Source organism: Argentina silus (assembly GCF_951799395.1).
Source record: "Argentina silus genome assembly, chromosome: 10".
Taxonomy (NCBI): Eukaryota; Metazoa; Chordata; class Actinopteri; order Argentiniformes; family Argentinidae; genus Argentina; species Argentina silus.
The window spans coordinates 12,351,224-12,363,465 of record NC_139664.1 but is presented as its reverse complement, the minus strand read 5'-3'; the positions used below and the strand labels follow the sequence as shown (position 1 = coordinate 12,363,465).

The 12,242-nt window shown below is 42.4% G+C and overlaps 1 protein-coding gene across 1 annotated transcript; it reads right to left on the bottom strand.

The window, feature by feature from the left end:
* Positions 1–235: 235 nt before the first annotated feature.
* Positions 236–10,136, bottom strand: pomgnt2 (protein O-linked mannose N-acetylglucosaminyltransferase 2 (beta 1,4-)). The gene is made up of 2 exons (XM_083678905.1): positions 10,079–10,136; positions 236–4,156 (listed from the first exon to the last, which is right to left on the bottom strand). The coding sequence occupies exon 2, from the start codon at positions 4,091–4,093 to the stop codon at positions 2,330–2,332; it is 1,764 nt and encodes a 587-aa protein (XP_083535031.1). The 5' UTR covers positions 4,094–4,156; positions 10,079–10,136; the 3' UTR covers positions 236–2,329.
* Positions 10,137–12,242: the final 2,106 nt, after the last annotated feature.

Here is a 12,242-nt window from a genome sequence, read left to right as displayed (position 1 = left end):
ACAACTCGTTACAGCTGAAAGTATACTAAATCATTAATAACTGCAATAATACTTTCTGAAACGGTGTATGGTGCTTATCATGCTCAGTATTCCAAGCTTTTTATCAGAGCAATAAAAAAGGACACAAACAATGCAACAGATAAAAAAGATTGTTGCTTTATTCAATGAATCACAATTACTCAAAATGATGTTCTTTCTGTTTGCTCATTGTAGTAAACATAAGATATGTAATGTATTTTCTGACATTTCTTAGCAAATATAATTTCTTTACTGGAGGGAGTAGACATAAAACTAACAAGCACAAAACATCATCACATTTAGCACAATGAACTACAATGGTTCAAAAATAAATAATCTCTTTAAAACAAACAACGACAAAAATGCATTTGAGAACATATTTCTAAAACAAAATGGTACAACATCTGTTAATTCATATCGCAATCAAAAAGGGAAATATGGTCATTCTAGTTCAGTAAGAATTTAGTTTATCAGTATAGGCCTACCTCATGTTCAACGGGGTGGATATTCACAGACAACCAGTACCTACTTTGCATCATTTGAGATGATTAAAAATGTCATATCGGAATCATAGTAGAAGGCCAACCATAATGAAAAAATATGACATCAGTTCATGTACAATGGCACATACAGTAAATTCCACACATTGGCACTGGTGAACTGTGTTTAAAAAGTGCCATTCAAGGGATGAGAGACAATCCATCGCAATGCTAGATTCGCTTATACAGTCATCACTCTCAGCTCATGTCTCAAAAATAGGAGATGCTACACTGTCAAACTAGCAACAAGCTTGTGCTCTCTGCAGAAAACCTAACCCGAGGGATAGAGATATGAGGGAGGCTTGTCTTAATTAGTTTGGTTTTACACAAGGCAATTAAATGCAACAGGCAGCATTGCACACCATTACTTAGCTCTTACCGAATCACGGATGGTTAGCAGCACTGATGAGCCATAGAGTCGGTTATTCCTCCAGATTGATCCAGGGCATTGCAGTCATTACCAAACTTTCCAATTAAAACCATCCAAAGCTAATTATAGCCAGAGTTTATGCATGCATACAACCTACCAAAAATTACAATTATCACAACCATAAGTGATAACAATTAGCAAGTAGGAATTCTGATCCATCTCTGAACCTCAGTGGAAAGCATTTTAAAATAGTACCCTTGAACTCAAAATAGATGTAGGACAATGAAGCTCATCAACCCTACAAGCCTACCTGTATTTATCTGTTGACTCTTCAGGCATTCAAATTATAAACCATGTTAGAAATAAATAGGAGTATCACTAAAATGTAGTGGCTGCAACACAATAGGAAAAAAAGAGCAGAACCTTCATACAAACACATCACAATAGATCTTCTTCATTTCAAGGAACACTGTTCATAAAAGACTGCATCATCAATGAATAATGCATGCTCTAGTCTGCATCTTTAGAAAACTGGCAACATACAGTATCTTCCTAGAGACACAGAATCTTTTCATCTGCCTTAGATAAACCTAGAGAAGAAAGACTATTACATACAGGCCAAAAATCCTAGGTCAATGGCAATAAAGCACAAGAGACCCAAATATATTTGACTAATATTTGAAAACATACTATACAGTGACATGACCATATTTTCAAAATCACTTTGGTTTCTCTTAAGGTTTTGGCAAGATTCTTCAAACAATGATGTTATAAGCTACCAATCAAAAGGCAGTATGACAAAGCAGCACCTTCTTTGTGCAGGAGGGTAGGCTGAGCCACAAAGGTGTGATTTATCAGGTATTGTAGAACAAAATCGCTCCAGTATGAAACCAAGATTCTCCCAAAATGACACCTGTAGTACACAGAAACCCTACAGTACATTGCATACTCAAATAAGTTCAGGTACAGGTATAGTTTCAGGGTTTTTGACTAATAAAAAAACATAAATACATGTAATACATTTTGCTCATAAATAAATCTGTTGTAGAAGACATATCTTGAAAAAGACATGTTGTACAGTATTTTCTCCTAAGGTACAGATACTACATCCTTAAACTCAGCAGCCTAAATGTGTCTCTGTGTCCCCGCCTGTTCAGGCAGTTCGAGCTTTCTATTCCGTTGGCATTTCACACTCCTCTGCCCTGTGTGGGGAGCATGAGGACCTTACTGTCTCAAAGCTATCAAACACAGCACAGGCTCTAATCCAAGATACAGACCAAATCACATCAGCTATCCTGAATCTGAGACACCCAGGCCTTTCCAGTGAATTATCCTGTCCCAATATTTGATTGTCTGGAACAAGTTGTCATGAATGTGTTGAGACAGTACAAGCAAACTGAAATTAGGTTCTACACATCAATACATCTGCAAAGGGTCCAAGAAGGTTTTTGTTAAAGATGCATCGCACCCACACAAGGTACGTGGTAAAGGGCTTAATGTTCTCTGAGAAGGTGTAGTTTTGGTGGGGGAGAATGTAAGGCATGTATGTGTTCTCTCCTTGCTCCTGTATCCACACTTCGTATTTAACCTCCCTGACCTTCAGGTACTTCAGGTTCCAGGGGATCTGCCAGGACACGGTGAGCTTGGCCTCGTTGGTGGCCTGGACCGAGGTCTGGCACTGGGGCTCTCTCACTCGGCCCGGGTGGACCGTGCTGGCAGGCTTGGCCTTCTTCAGGTTTGGCCGGGTTTTCAGGGTCTCTCTGAGGGTCTCCAGTAAAGAGGGGATGTCCACAATGGTGTCCTGATAGATACGGTAGAGCCACTCTGGGTTGCGGCAGCACAGGTGCCTTGGTACCTCTTTGCTGGCCAGGATGCGGTCTTGCTCGTCCTTCTCCAAATGGTCGATGCCTCCCTGGTCCCAAGGCCTCTCAGCGTAGGCCACTGAGTTCTCTTCTATCATGTTCCTCCAGGCCACATACTGCAGGTCCATGCCAGGGAGTGAGGCCAAGGTTTTGTAGGGAGCGTACTGCTCTGGGTTCACTGCATAGGGGAAGAGTTCCACCACTGCGGCCCCCCTGGGCAGGAAGAGAGAGGACACCAGTTGGGCTCCGTGCATACTGACTAACATGGAGGCCTCACTGACCATCTTCACTATACTGGCAAAGGACTGCTCCTCCAGAGACACAGTTACAACCTTCATCTGGAACTCCTGTGCTAGGGCCAGAATCAGCTCTGCTTCGTTAAGAATCAGCCTGTTAATGGAACGGCTGAACACCACTATGTACTCCTCCTTTTCCTCCACACTCTCCTCTCTTGTGATGTTGAGCTTTTCCATCAGGGAAGAGGCAAACTGACGGATCTCATTCCCAGAAACAAGGATGTTGGCTTTGGGCCCTTGTGGCTGGACAAAGCCGTACTGGTACCATGTGGTCATCTTGGACAAGCCCACGTAGGACTTGGTGAAGCACATGAGTTTGCCAAAGTTCCTCAGCTGCTCTTTCAGTAGTGGCTGCTTGCTGCTGAGCAGGCGGTAGAGGTTAAAGTGGGGGCCTTCTCCCCAGCCCTCCATGAACACCAGCCGGGCCTCGTCGTCCAGGTCAGAGTACTGCCGCATGGTGTAGAAGATAGGCAGCAGGTCGTCGTGGAAGACGTGCATCAGGTTGTCAGGGTTGAAACGGTTCAGGATGAGGGTGACATCTGGCACAAACACAGGCTTGGGCATGAACTTGAGAGCACCAACGGGCAGCTCCAGGAAGTTGAAGTACTGGGTATTGTGGTCCTCCACGGAGGACAGGTCAAGCAGGGCTGGCTGAAAGCGGCGAGGGCCCAGGTTAGGCAGCATGACTGAGGTGTTACTGTGGAAGAAGACAAATTCCTCAGCCTCGGTAGAGTAGCACAGGTAGTCAAAGCGGCAGATGCGATCAGTGTGCATCTTGCCTGTGCAGACCATGAGGGTGCCATGCTCCTGGAGGGCCAGCAGGGCGGCGTGGTAGTCAATGTGGGCCTGGGACAGCTCCTGGGACTGGCGCGTCAGCTGCAGCTCCTCCTCCAGCACGGCAGTGTGCTCGCTTAGCTTCACATACTTCCAAAGCAGAGCGGCCACCACCGACACCAGCAGGCCGTTCAGCACAGCAGCCACGTTCATCCTGCAGCCCGCTGCGTGCATCACAGCTCCACCTCCAGCCTGACCTCCAACCCCACAAGCATGCTCTGCCACCTGCAGCGACACCTGCAACACAGAAGAGAAGAGGAGAGAGGAGTGTGAGAGACAGAGAAAAGAGAAGGACTAAAATAAAACAGGAGAAACAACTGTACAGAAGACAGTATTATAACTGGGACAAGAACCAACCAGCAAAGAGGTTGAGAACAAAATACTTCCATTTCATCTCATGAATTCATCCGAGTATCAGTAGGGCATGCTGATGTAGGTAGATTACACTGTCCTTGCCATATTGATGCAAAGTTTCCCACAGGGTCTATGGCATTAAAAAACAGAGCAATCATCACAGAAGAAAACAATACAAAGCATAAGCCTAATGCTTGCAGCGCTATTGATATCACACAATTTTAAGATTAATCAACGCATGCTTCAAAGCCCCTGCTTTGGAGTAGCTTTTGTTTACCTTTCGGTGAATAAGCAAAGGCATTCCTAGAGCCTTAAATCACTCCCCTTCCTGGATATGTCTTGATGGATTACATTATGGAGGAAAGAGAGTGGAAAAGTTCCTCTCAACTACACAAATCTGCATATTGAGAGAACAAGTGAGTCATGTGGAGAGACTCTAAATCAAATTGCAAATAGCAGCAGCGAGGCTAGCTTGGTAAATATTCATCTAAAGGTTAAGCCTGCTAAAACTAAAGGTTTTTATAGGCTCCCTCTGGGATGGAATGAACATCACTTTCCATAATAGCAGCTGCAATTAAAAGAATAGGCCTATACTGTATATGTTCTTTCTACTACAGATGCACATGAAATGGTTTTGAGGGAGCATATAGAGGACAAACATAGGCTAAAATGATCTCACACTCGTCAATCTTAGTCTTGATACTAAGGGGATAGGCTCACTAATGGTCAATTTCACACAAGCCTATGACTCTAGCTCACACTAGATAAGCAAAGGAGTAATTGGCATCCGCCTCTGGTTATCTACAATCACCTTCATATGGACTAAATCTCCCTTATCTCGACTCTGGATAGCCCTTTACCAAACATCATCTCTCCCTTTAGCCAGCCTCTCAACAGCCAAGCGTGTCCTTCAATCCCAGGGTAATCCCCAAGTAAAGGACGAAGCCAAGCTTGACACCACATCTCAACATGTAATGCTTTGAGCTGCAGACATTATGGAACACCAGCCATCATGAAAATATAGGCTCCCCCCCCCCCCACACACACACCTCCTTTTCCCTAGGCAAACCAATCTTTCCTGAAAAATCCCTGAGAATCCTCCTCTGCCACTAGCATCCCAAGGGAGCAGCCATCCCCCTACAGTCTTCCTGTCTCTGCACAGACAGAGCTCATAAAAAGCTCTAGTATCTCAAGCCTAACGCAGCCTCACACCCTCCTCAAGCTCTCAACTCTCCTCTAGAAGCCAAGGCCCTGAAGGAAGCAGCCGGACCAAGAAACAGAGACAGGCTGAAAAAAGTCCTCAGGCGATTTTGACATCCCAATAAGTACAATAAGTCACAGGTCACACAGTCTTTGTGAGCACAAGAGCGGAATTACTAAAACTGTGGCCCTTCCCTTCCATACTCATCTCTTCCCTCCAACATGTTATATCGGGATCCTGTTGTGTTATAATGTTATATAAGGGCCCTGGCGGAGGTGTCAGCGATGGTTACTCACCTCTGCACACTGACCTGTACTAGAGTGACAACAGGAGGTTAACTCCCCATGATGAGAGTCTGGTAACCTTCATAGCTGGGCCTGTGGGTCTCTTGACCTGGGTCACACCAGGACAATACGGCTGGCTGTCTCTAAAAGGTACTGTACCCACAGGGTTACTCTGGACCAAAGTGTGGGTGAACAGAATCAGAGTGTCCACTTAGATAGTAGAGCTATGATTCTAAATAGGCAGACAAACCCAAAGCCTTCAGCTTTCCCTCTCCAGTACATGTTTATTCAAATCAGATAAGCACTCGAAAAGCATTGAGACACCACTTAATGTCACATTCATCATGTCCACAAATGGGCTAATAGTGCTCAATGTCATATTCTGCTGAAAAATGTCACACATTATAAAGACTAAAGCAGCATTACCCTCCAAACCACAAAGACAAGGGCAGCACTGCCAGTGCCAGTGGTGAGCGTTAATCCTCCTCGTTGCACAGGCCCACAGGGGTGCGTGCATGCCCACTGCAATTTCACTGTGCCAAGTAATGAAGGGCTTCAAAATGTCAGCCTGCCTCTGGAATTAGCAGGCAACACCATGGCACCATCTTCAACTAACACTATTATGAATATCAGAGTCCTTGAGGTTTCGGCATGAGAGGGAACCTTTTTGTGAGCAAAAAATGACGATTGAAACTCCACCACTCAGTCATTCTGGCACTGATGACATGATCCTTTTGAAGAATAGGCTAGATTATTTAAATGTTGAATGATGTGATAAACAGAATTATGGGAAAATATGGGGAGTGTCTATTGGCACATTACTTCAAAATATAGTCTACAAAGTGGACATTTCATAATGGAGTGACTGGCGCACCAATTAATTTGACATTGACCAGTCTAAGAGAAGACCACCATGGTATTAGCATGTCAAAGTGGAATGGCAGGTGAAAAAAGCTTGTCCAGCTCTAGGCTACTTCTGGGATATTGCATACCTGTCATAACTATCTCCTCAAAGTGATGTGCACCTTCTTCCAGTCACTTCCATGAGATTTCTGTGTAAGCCTGTGCCCCCAATGAGATGATAAGATGAGCATTGTCTTTATCACACTGCAGTATGAACACAAGTATGAGAGAGACTTGAAGTCTATCACATTGATCATTATGCTTAGAGGGCATTTCAAAATCATATCGAATCAAAGATTTTGAATAGGCTAGACACAAGGAACACAACTACCATATAGCTTAGCAAAAGCAATGTGAACTCAGGTCCTCACATTACTTCGAGCGAGAGGAAATGCAACATATTCTAAAAAATTTAAAATAAATTGAGGGCTTTTGTTTCACATTTTCTGTGGGAGGGAGGGAGTACATATTGCCATAAAGTAAAATGATACCATTAAGAAAAGGTTGCAATAGTTACCATTATAATCATATGCATGCATGGTCTTGGGCTACAACTGGGAATGCTTCACATTTAAATTCTATTTCAGTCTGGCGTAATGTTACCACTCCACTCCATCAGTATACAGTCTGTCTCCCTAGAGCTCCCACCCACCAAGCTTCCAAGTCAACTCACCCACATCCGTTTCCCCTAATCGTCCCAAAATCTGTGTTATACTGAATGCTTATAAATAATAAAACAGGCATTAAGAAAAGTAAATATCCCCTTAGAAGCCAATAAATACGCTGTGAAAACCCCCCACTATACAACAGCCCGACAACACATCTCTAGCCTGAATGCACACCAATTCCTTATAAATGTTTCACTTCCCTAGCTTTTACATTAATAAGAGCTTTTGTCTTTCTGAGAAGACAAAAACGCTCAAAGCCAAGAGTAGTTCTGTCTTAAGAGACATTATTGAGTGACCTACTAAGCTCTTGTCTCACATTCAAATGCTTGACAACACCTTGACAAAACTGTATAGGCTTAGATCAGTCCTGCTTTATCATAAAAAAACTAACAGATATAACACAGAATATTCTTCAATCCATATATGAACAAAGTACAGACAAATATTTCCAATGAAAGAAACAGAAGTGTCTTGAAACTGTGCTCCCGGGTTAGTTTCCAGAACGGTGAACATTGTTAAGCATGTCTGATGACATCACAGCTGTCTGATGTCATCACAGGGTGGAGAGTCTCTCTCCATCTTGGCTTGGCTGACAGGCACTGCATGGCTCCCTGGTGTTTTGTATTGCTGTTTGCTCTGAAGATGATAAGCACCCCAATAATGGGGGGAAGGTAGCACCGGGCAGCCAGGAGATTCTAATGCATTTTAATAAGGCTCCTCGAAAGGCAGCGGCATTCCTTGTGCCGTCCTGTCCCTTCAGGCTCACCTTGGAGATTCCCACCTTCTAGAGGACAATTTGCCTGCTCGGGCTCTAATGAGGTGTCCCCCTTCATTGTGATTTTTATTCTTGGCCCAATTGTGGCACGTTGGGTTGGATCAACCTGCCTAGCGCTCATGCTAGAGAAGCCCAATGTGTGACATTAGCAGCTGTAGCATAGAAGTCTTCCCCTCTGCTGGGACAGTCATAGCACACACATGTATGCCAGACTCTTGTCTCAACACAGATGTAGGTAACAGTGATGGGCAAATTTGTTTTCTTTTAAAATCTTACAGTTTCCTTATACTGTGGTTAACAGGACACAATCAGTCACTTTTACCCCAGCGGCACATGAAAAATGGGGGCTGATGCAGCCATTCTGCAGGGGGGTGAGAAGAACAATGTCACTTGGACACATGGGAGAAGGACATCCTCTAAAAACACTGCAGCACAGCAGTTTAGAACAGCTGACAATTGAAAAGATTCCAAAACGGACATTCAATACTATGAAATAGAAGTATAGAATGTGTTTCCCATATCTTTCACAGTGAGCCATTAAGCTAGGTTTGTGTGTGCATTTGGGAATATGGCATTAACAATAACACACTGATTTGCTAAATACAATAAAAGGTAGGTACATGGCTTAATATCTAGCTGAAATCCCTTTATTAAATGCCTTATTGGATGTGTGGTAAAATGCAAAAGTAATACAACCTACAGTAAATCCAGCAAATTTGTCAGAGGGAAATGCTAAAATGCCCATGCTAAAATGATACTCACACAAACAGAATAGCTTAATGCCAGTTATAATGTCAAAATATCACTATGCTTAAATGTGTGATTTTTCTATATTATGTTCTTAACATTCATGTTCACATTTTTCTCACCAGATGTCCACTTCATCCACACTGTCAGGCCGCTCAGCATTCATTATATATGACCTTCCTAACAGAACTTCCAAGGCATTGAAAATGAGGCATTCAGGTTGAAGACAGTGTGGCTATTTCTGACAGATACACTCCACTACCGTAGGCTATATCATGTTAAATAGGACCCTTCAGAGACACATTTTACAAAAGAAGCTATCAGCCACATGTGAAATCAAATGTCGAGTCAGAAAGGGGGACAATCATGCCAAAACTGGGATGCTGATTTTCAACTTGAGTTGGTAGTATCCTGTAGATGATCACACAGCTAAAAGTGATTTTGGTCATTATTAAAAATCCAAGAGATTAATTACTAGGCTTGAGTTATCCTACAGTAAATCCCTTGGGTTTTGCTCCACACAGATGATGAGGACTAAGAGTTCTCTCCAGGACAATGATGAGAAGCTCTATATTCAACACCACCAGCCCTCAGGAACCCATGTTTAGAAATGTAACCACCCCCAACACACACTACTGTACATAGACAAGTGCCATACAGTATGTTGTCACTATTGTTCACACAAGGTTAATGTGTCCTAAATAAAGCCACCCAGACAAGCACAGACATTACTGATAAACTACTATATATGGGTTTAGCCGACTGAAACTAGTGAGAAATAATTGGTAGCCAAGCAATACTATTTACTTATGACACCCAGTCTTGTTTCATAAAAAGTCTGTTGTCTTTATGCAAATTAATTACTATGAATGAAAACATAAGATGTACATTACATGAATACTATTCCCGAAAACTCCTGTTGATACAAGGCAAAGACAAATAAGACAATAAATATATATATATGGACAACAGGTGCTGCTCATTTTCTAAACTGGTAGAATGTGTTGCAAATAAACTGTTACATCAATCATATCATACGATAACTACGAAGGCTACAAGGTGTCAATTTCCCTATGAGCGTGCATTAGAGCACACTTCACCACAATGAAGCGATATCATATTCTACAACACGTTTGAATTCAAAACTTTGAACTCAAAGTTTAAGAACAACAAATAACATGTTGCAAACACGACTTAGACCCTAATAACCTTTTGCATTGCTCTTACCGGGGGCTTCGATAGAACTGTGAAGTGTGAATGGGGTCTTCCTTCACAGCAGCTGAAATGTTTCAAGATCAGCTAAGGCAGCATCAGTGGCTCTGGATTCTGCAGGAACGTTCCTGAGGGTTGATGCGATCGAATGGACCTCTGCGACAACCAGATACACTGATGTAGGTGCACAAAATACCACCGCATTCATTCTTCAAGTCATATATAAACAGTACTTTTGTGATAATGTGTTTGCTGTCAAAATGCCGAAATCCTTGTAGCGATTCTACTTGCTATCCTGTCTCCACCCACTGCAAAATCAAGTCTCATATCTAAACCTCGCGAGATATTATCAGCACTGTTCATGAATTTTGTCAGAGGTTTTGTCAAATAGTTTAGCCTCTGGTTATAGCCGGGTGACTATAGGTTTTATGGGGTGCTTTTTTTTTCTTCTTTTTCTTTTTTTGGGGGGGGATGGATATGGGTGCAACATGTAAAGCACTTACAGCCGATCTGTTTGACCACGAGTTTGATTTTGTCTTTTGGGGACCCCAGCACTTAGTTTAAAATTATATATATTTTGTTATCTATTGCTTCTTCACATAGATACATTTTATATATCTGAGAATATATTAGGAATATGTTCCCTCTTTTTGGTGTCCCCATTTAGACAAGCTCTATCCTGCATTGCCCCTCTTTCCTATGGTTCCAAGGCATTTCAGCACTGCTTGCATCCAGCATGTACCCCATTAAAAGGGGGATAGATAGATAGATAGATAGATAGATAGATAGATAGATAGATAGATAGATAGGTACTTTATTGATCCCCGAGGGGAAATTAAGCCGTTACAGCAGCTCACACCACAAACAACAACAACTAAATAAAGTGACAATAGAATAAAATAGACATCTGAAACATTATATACAGTAGGAACAGTCCAGTATGATTTAACATCCCCCAGCCAGACTCTGATCACCCCGATCGAGCCAGCCGGAGGAGGAGTTGTCTTATTGCAGCAGGCAGAAAAGATCTCCTATAGCGCTCCTTAGTGCATGGTTGTAGTAGTCTGTTGCTAAAGGAGCTTCTCTGCTCTGCCACAGTGTCATGTCGGGGATGGGAGGGATTGTCCATGATGGCCAGGAGTTTGGTCCTCATCCTCCTATTGGCCACCTCCTCCACAGTGTCCATACTGTATATTTTTTAGTACTTCTATTTTATTTTATTCTATTTTAAAACGTATTGTTGCACTACTCTGTGGCACTGTCACTTTTGCATTTCACTGTATACTTGTATGCACGTGACAAATAAAGAATCTTGAATCTTAATAAGCTTGTTCAGCCTCTTGGTGTCATCTTCCTTGATGCTGTTGTCTATAGTCATTCAGAAGACTGGGATTCCTGGTTCCTGGATGGTAGTCTACTGCACTTTTCCATGAATTATGCACAGTCTCTCTCGACAAATTGCCCAAGGATGGCGAATTCACTGGATATAACATTATTACACACTGTATTACATTCATCATACACATGCATACAGTGCAGTTCCTACATATAGACTATTGTCTTGCTGGCGCCGCAAGATCCCTAAATGCCAGAAATCCACTTCTTTCCTGTACTGAATGGACCACCCACCCACTTTATAGTTTATTATGAGATACTTTGGGAATTCTGTAATCTCGAAACTCAGAATTGAGAAACTGAGAGTAATTTGGTGAAATTTGAAACTTTGCGATGTCAGTAGGATGCAATACTACCCTGCTGAGTTATGATAAGGAAATGCAACCAATCCAAACCACATTTCCCAATTTGTGCTGATTTAAACACCACTTAGTCTTTCATACTGAAAATATATTTGCTATTGTATTTTCTTTTTAATAATTGTAACTGATTCCCTGAGCCTCTATAAATATCACTTCCACTTGCACTCTCATTCATAGCAAAAATCGGAAGACATTCGTATCAGCCACTAGATGTCAGACTAGACCTATTTTTGGCAGCCAGGGCCAGCCTTCCAGGTAGTTCCGATTTGTGAACAAACTGATGAGACAATGGCCGTTGGATCAGCTGTACCTGGTCCCTTGTGTTTTTACAGATGTGCATGTTTCATAATCATAAAATTGCCAGAATATCCTACATACAAACAGCACACAATGTCTTATCTGACAGAACATTGGATGTAAAA

Excerpts from the sequence above, each read along its gene's own strand:
- pomgnt2 (XM_083678905.1), bottom strand. The coding sequence starts at position 4,093 with ATGCACGCAGCGGGCTGCAGGATGAACGTGGCTGCTGTGCTGAACGGC.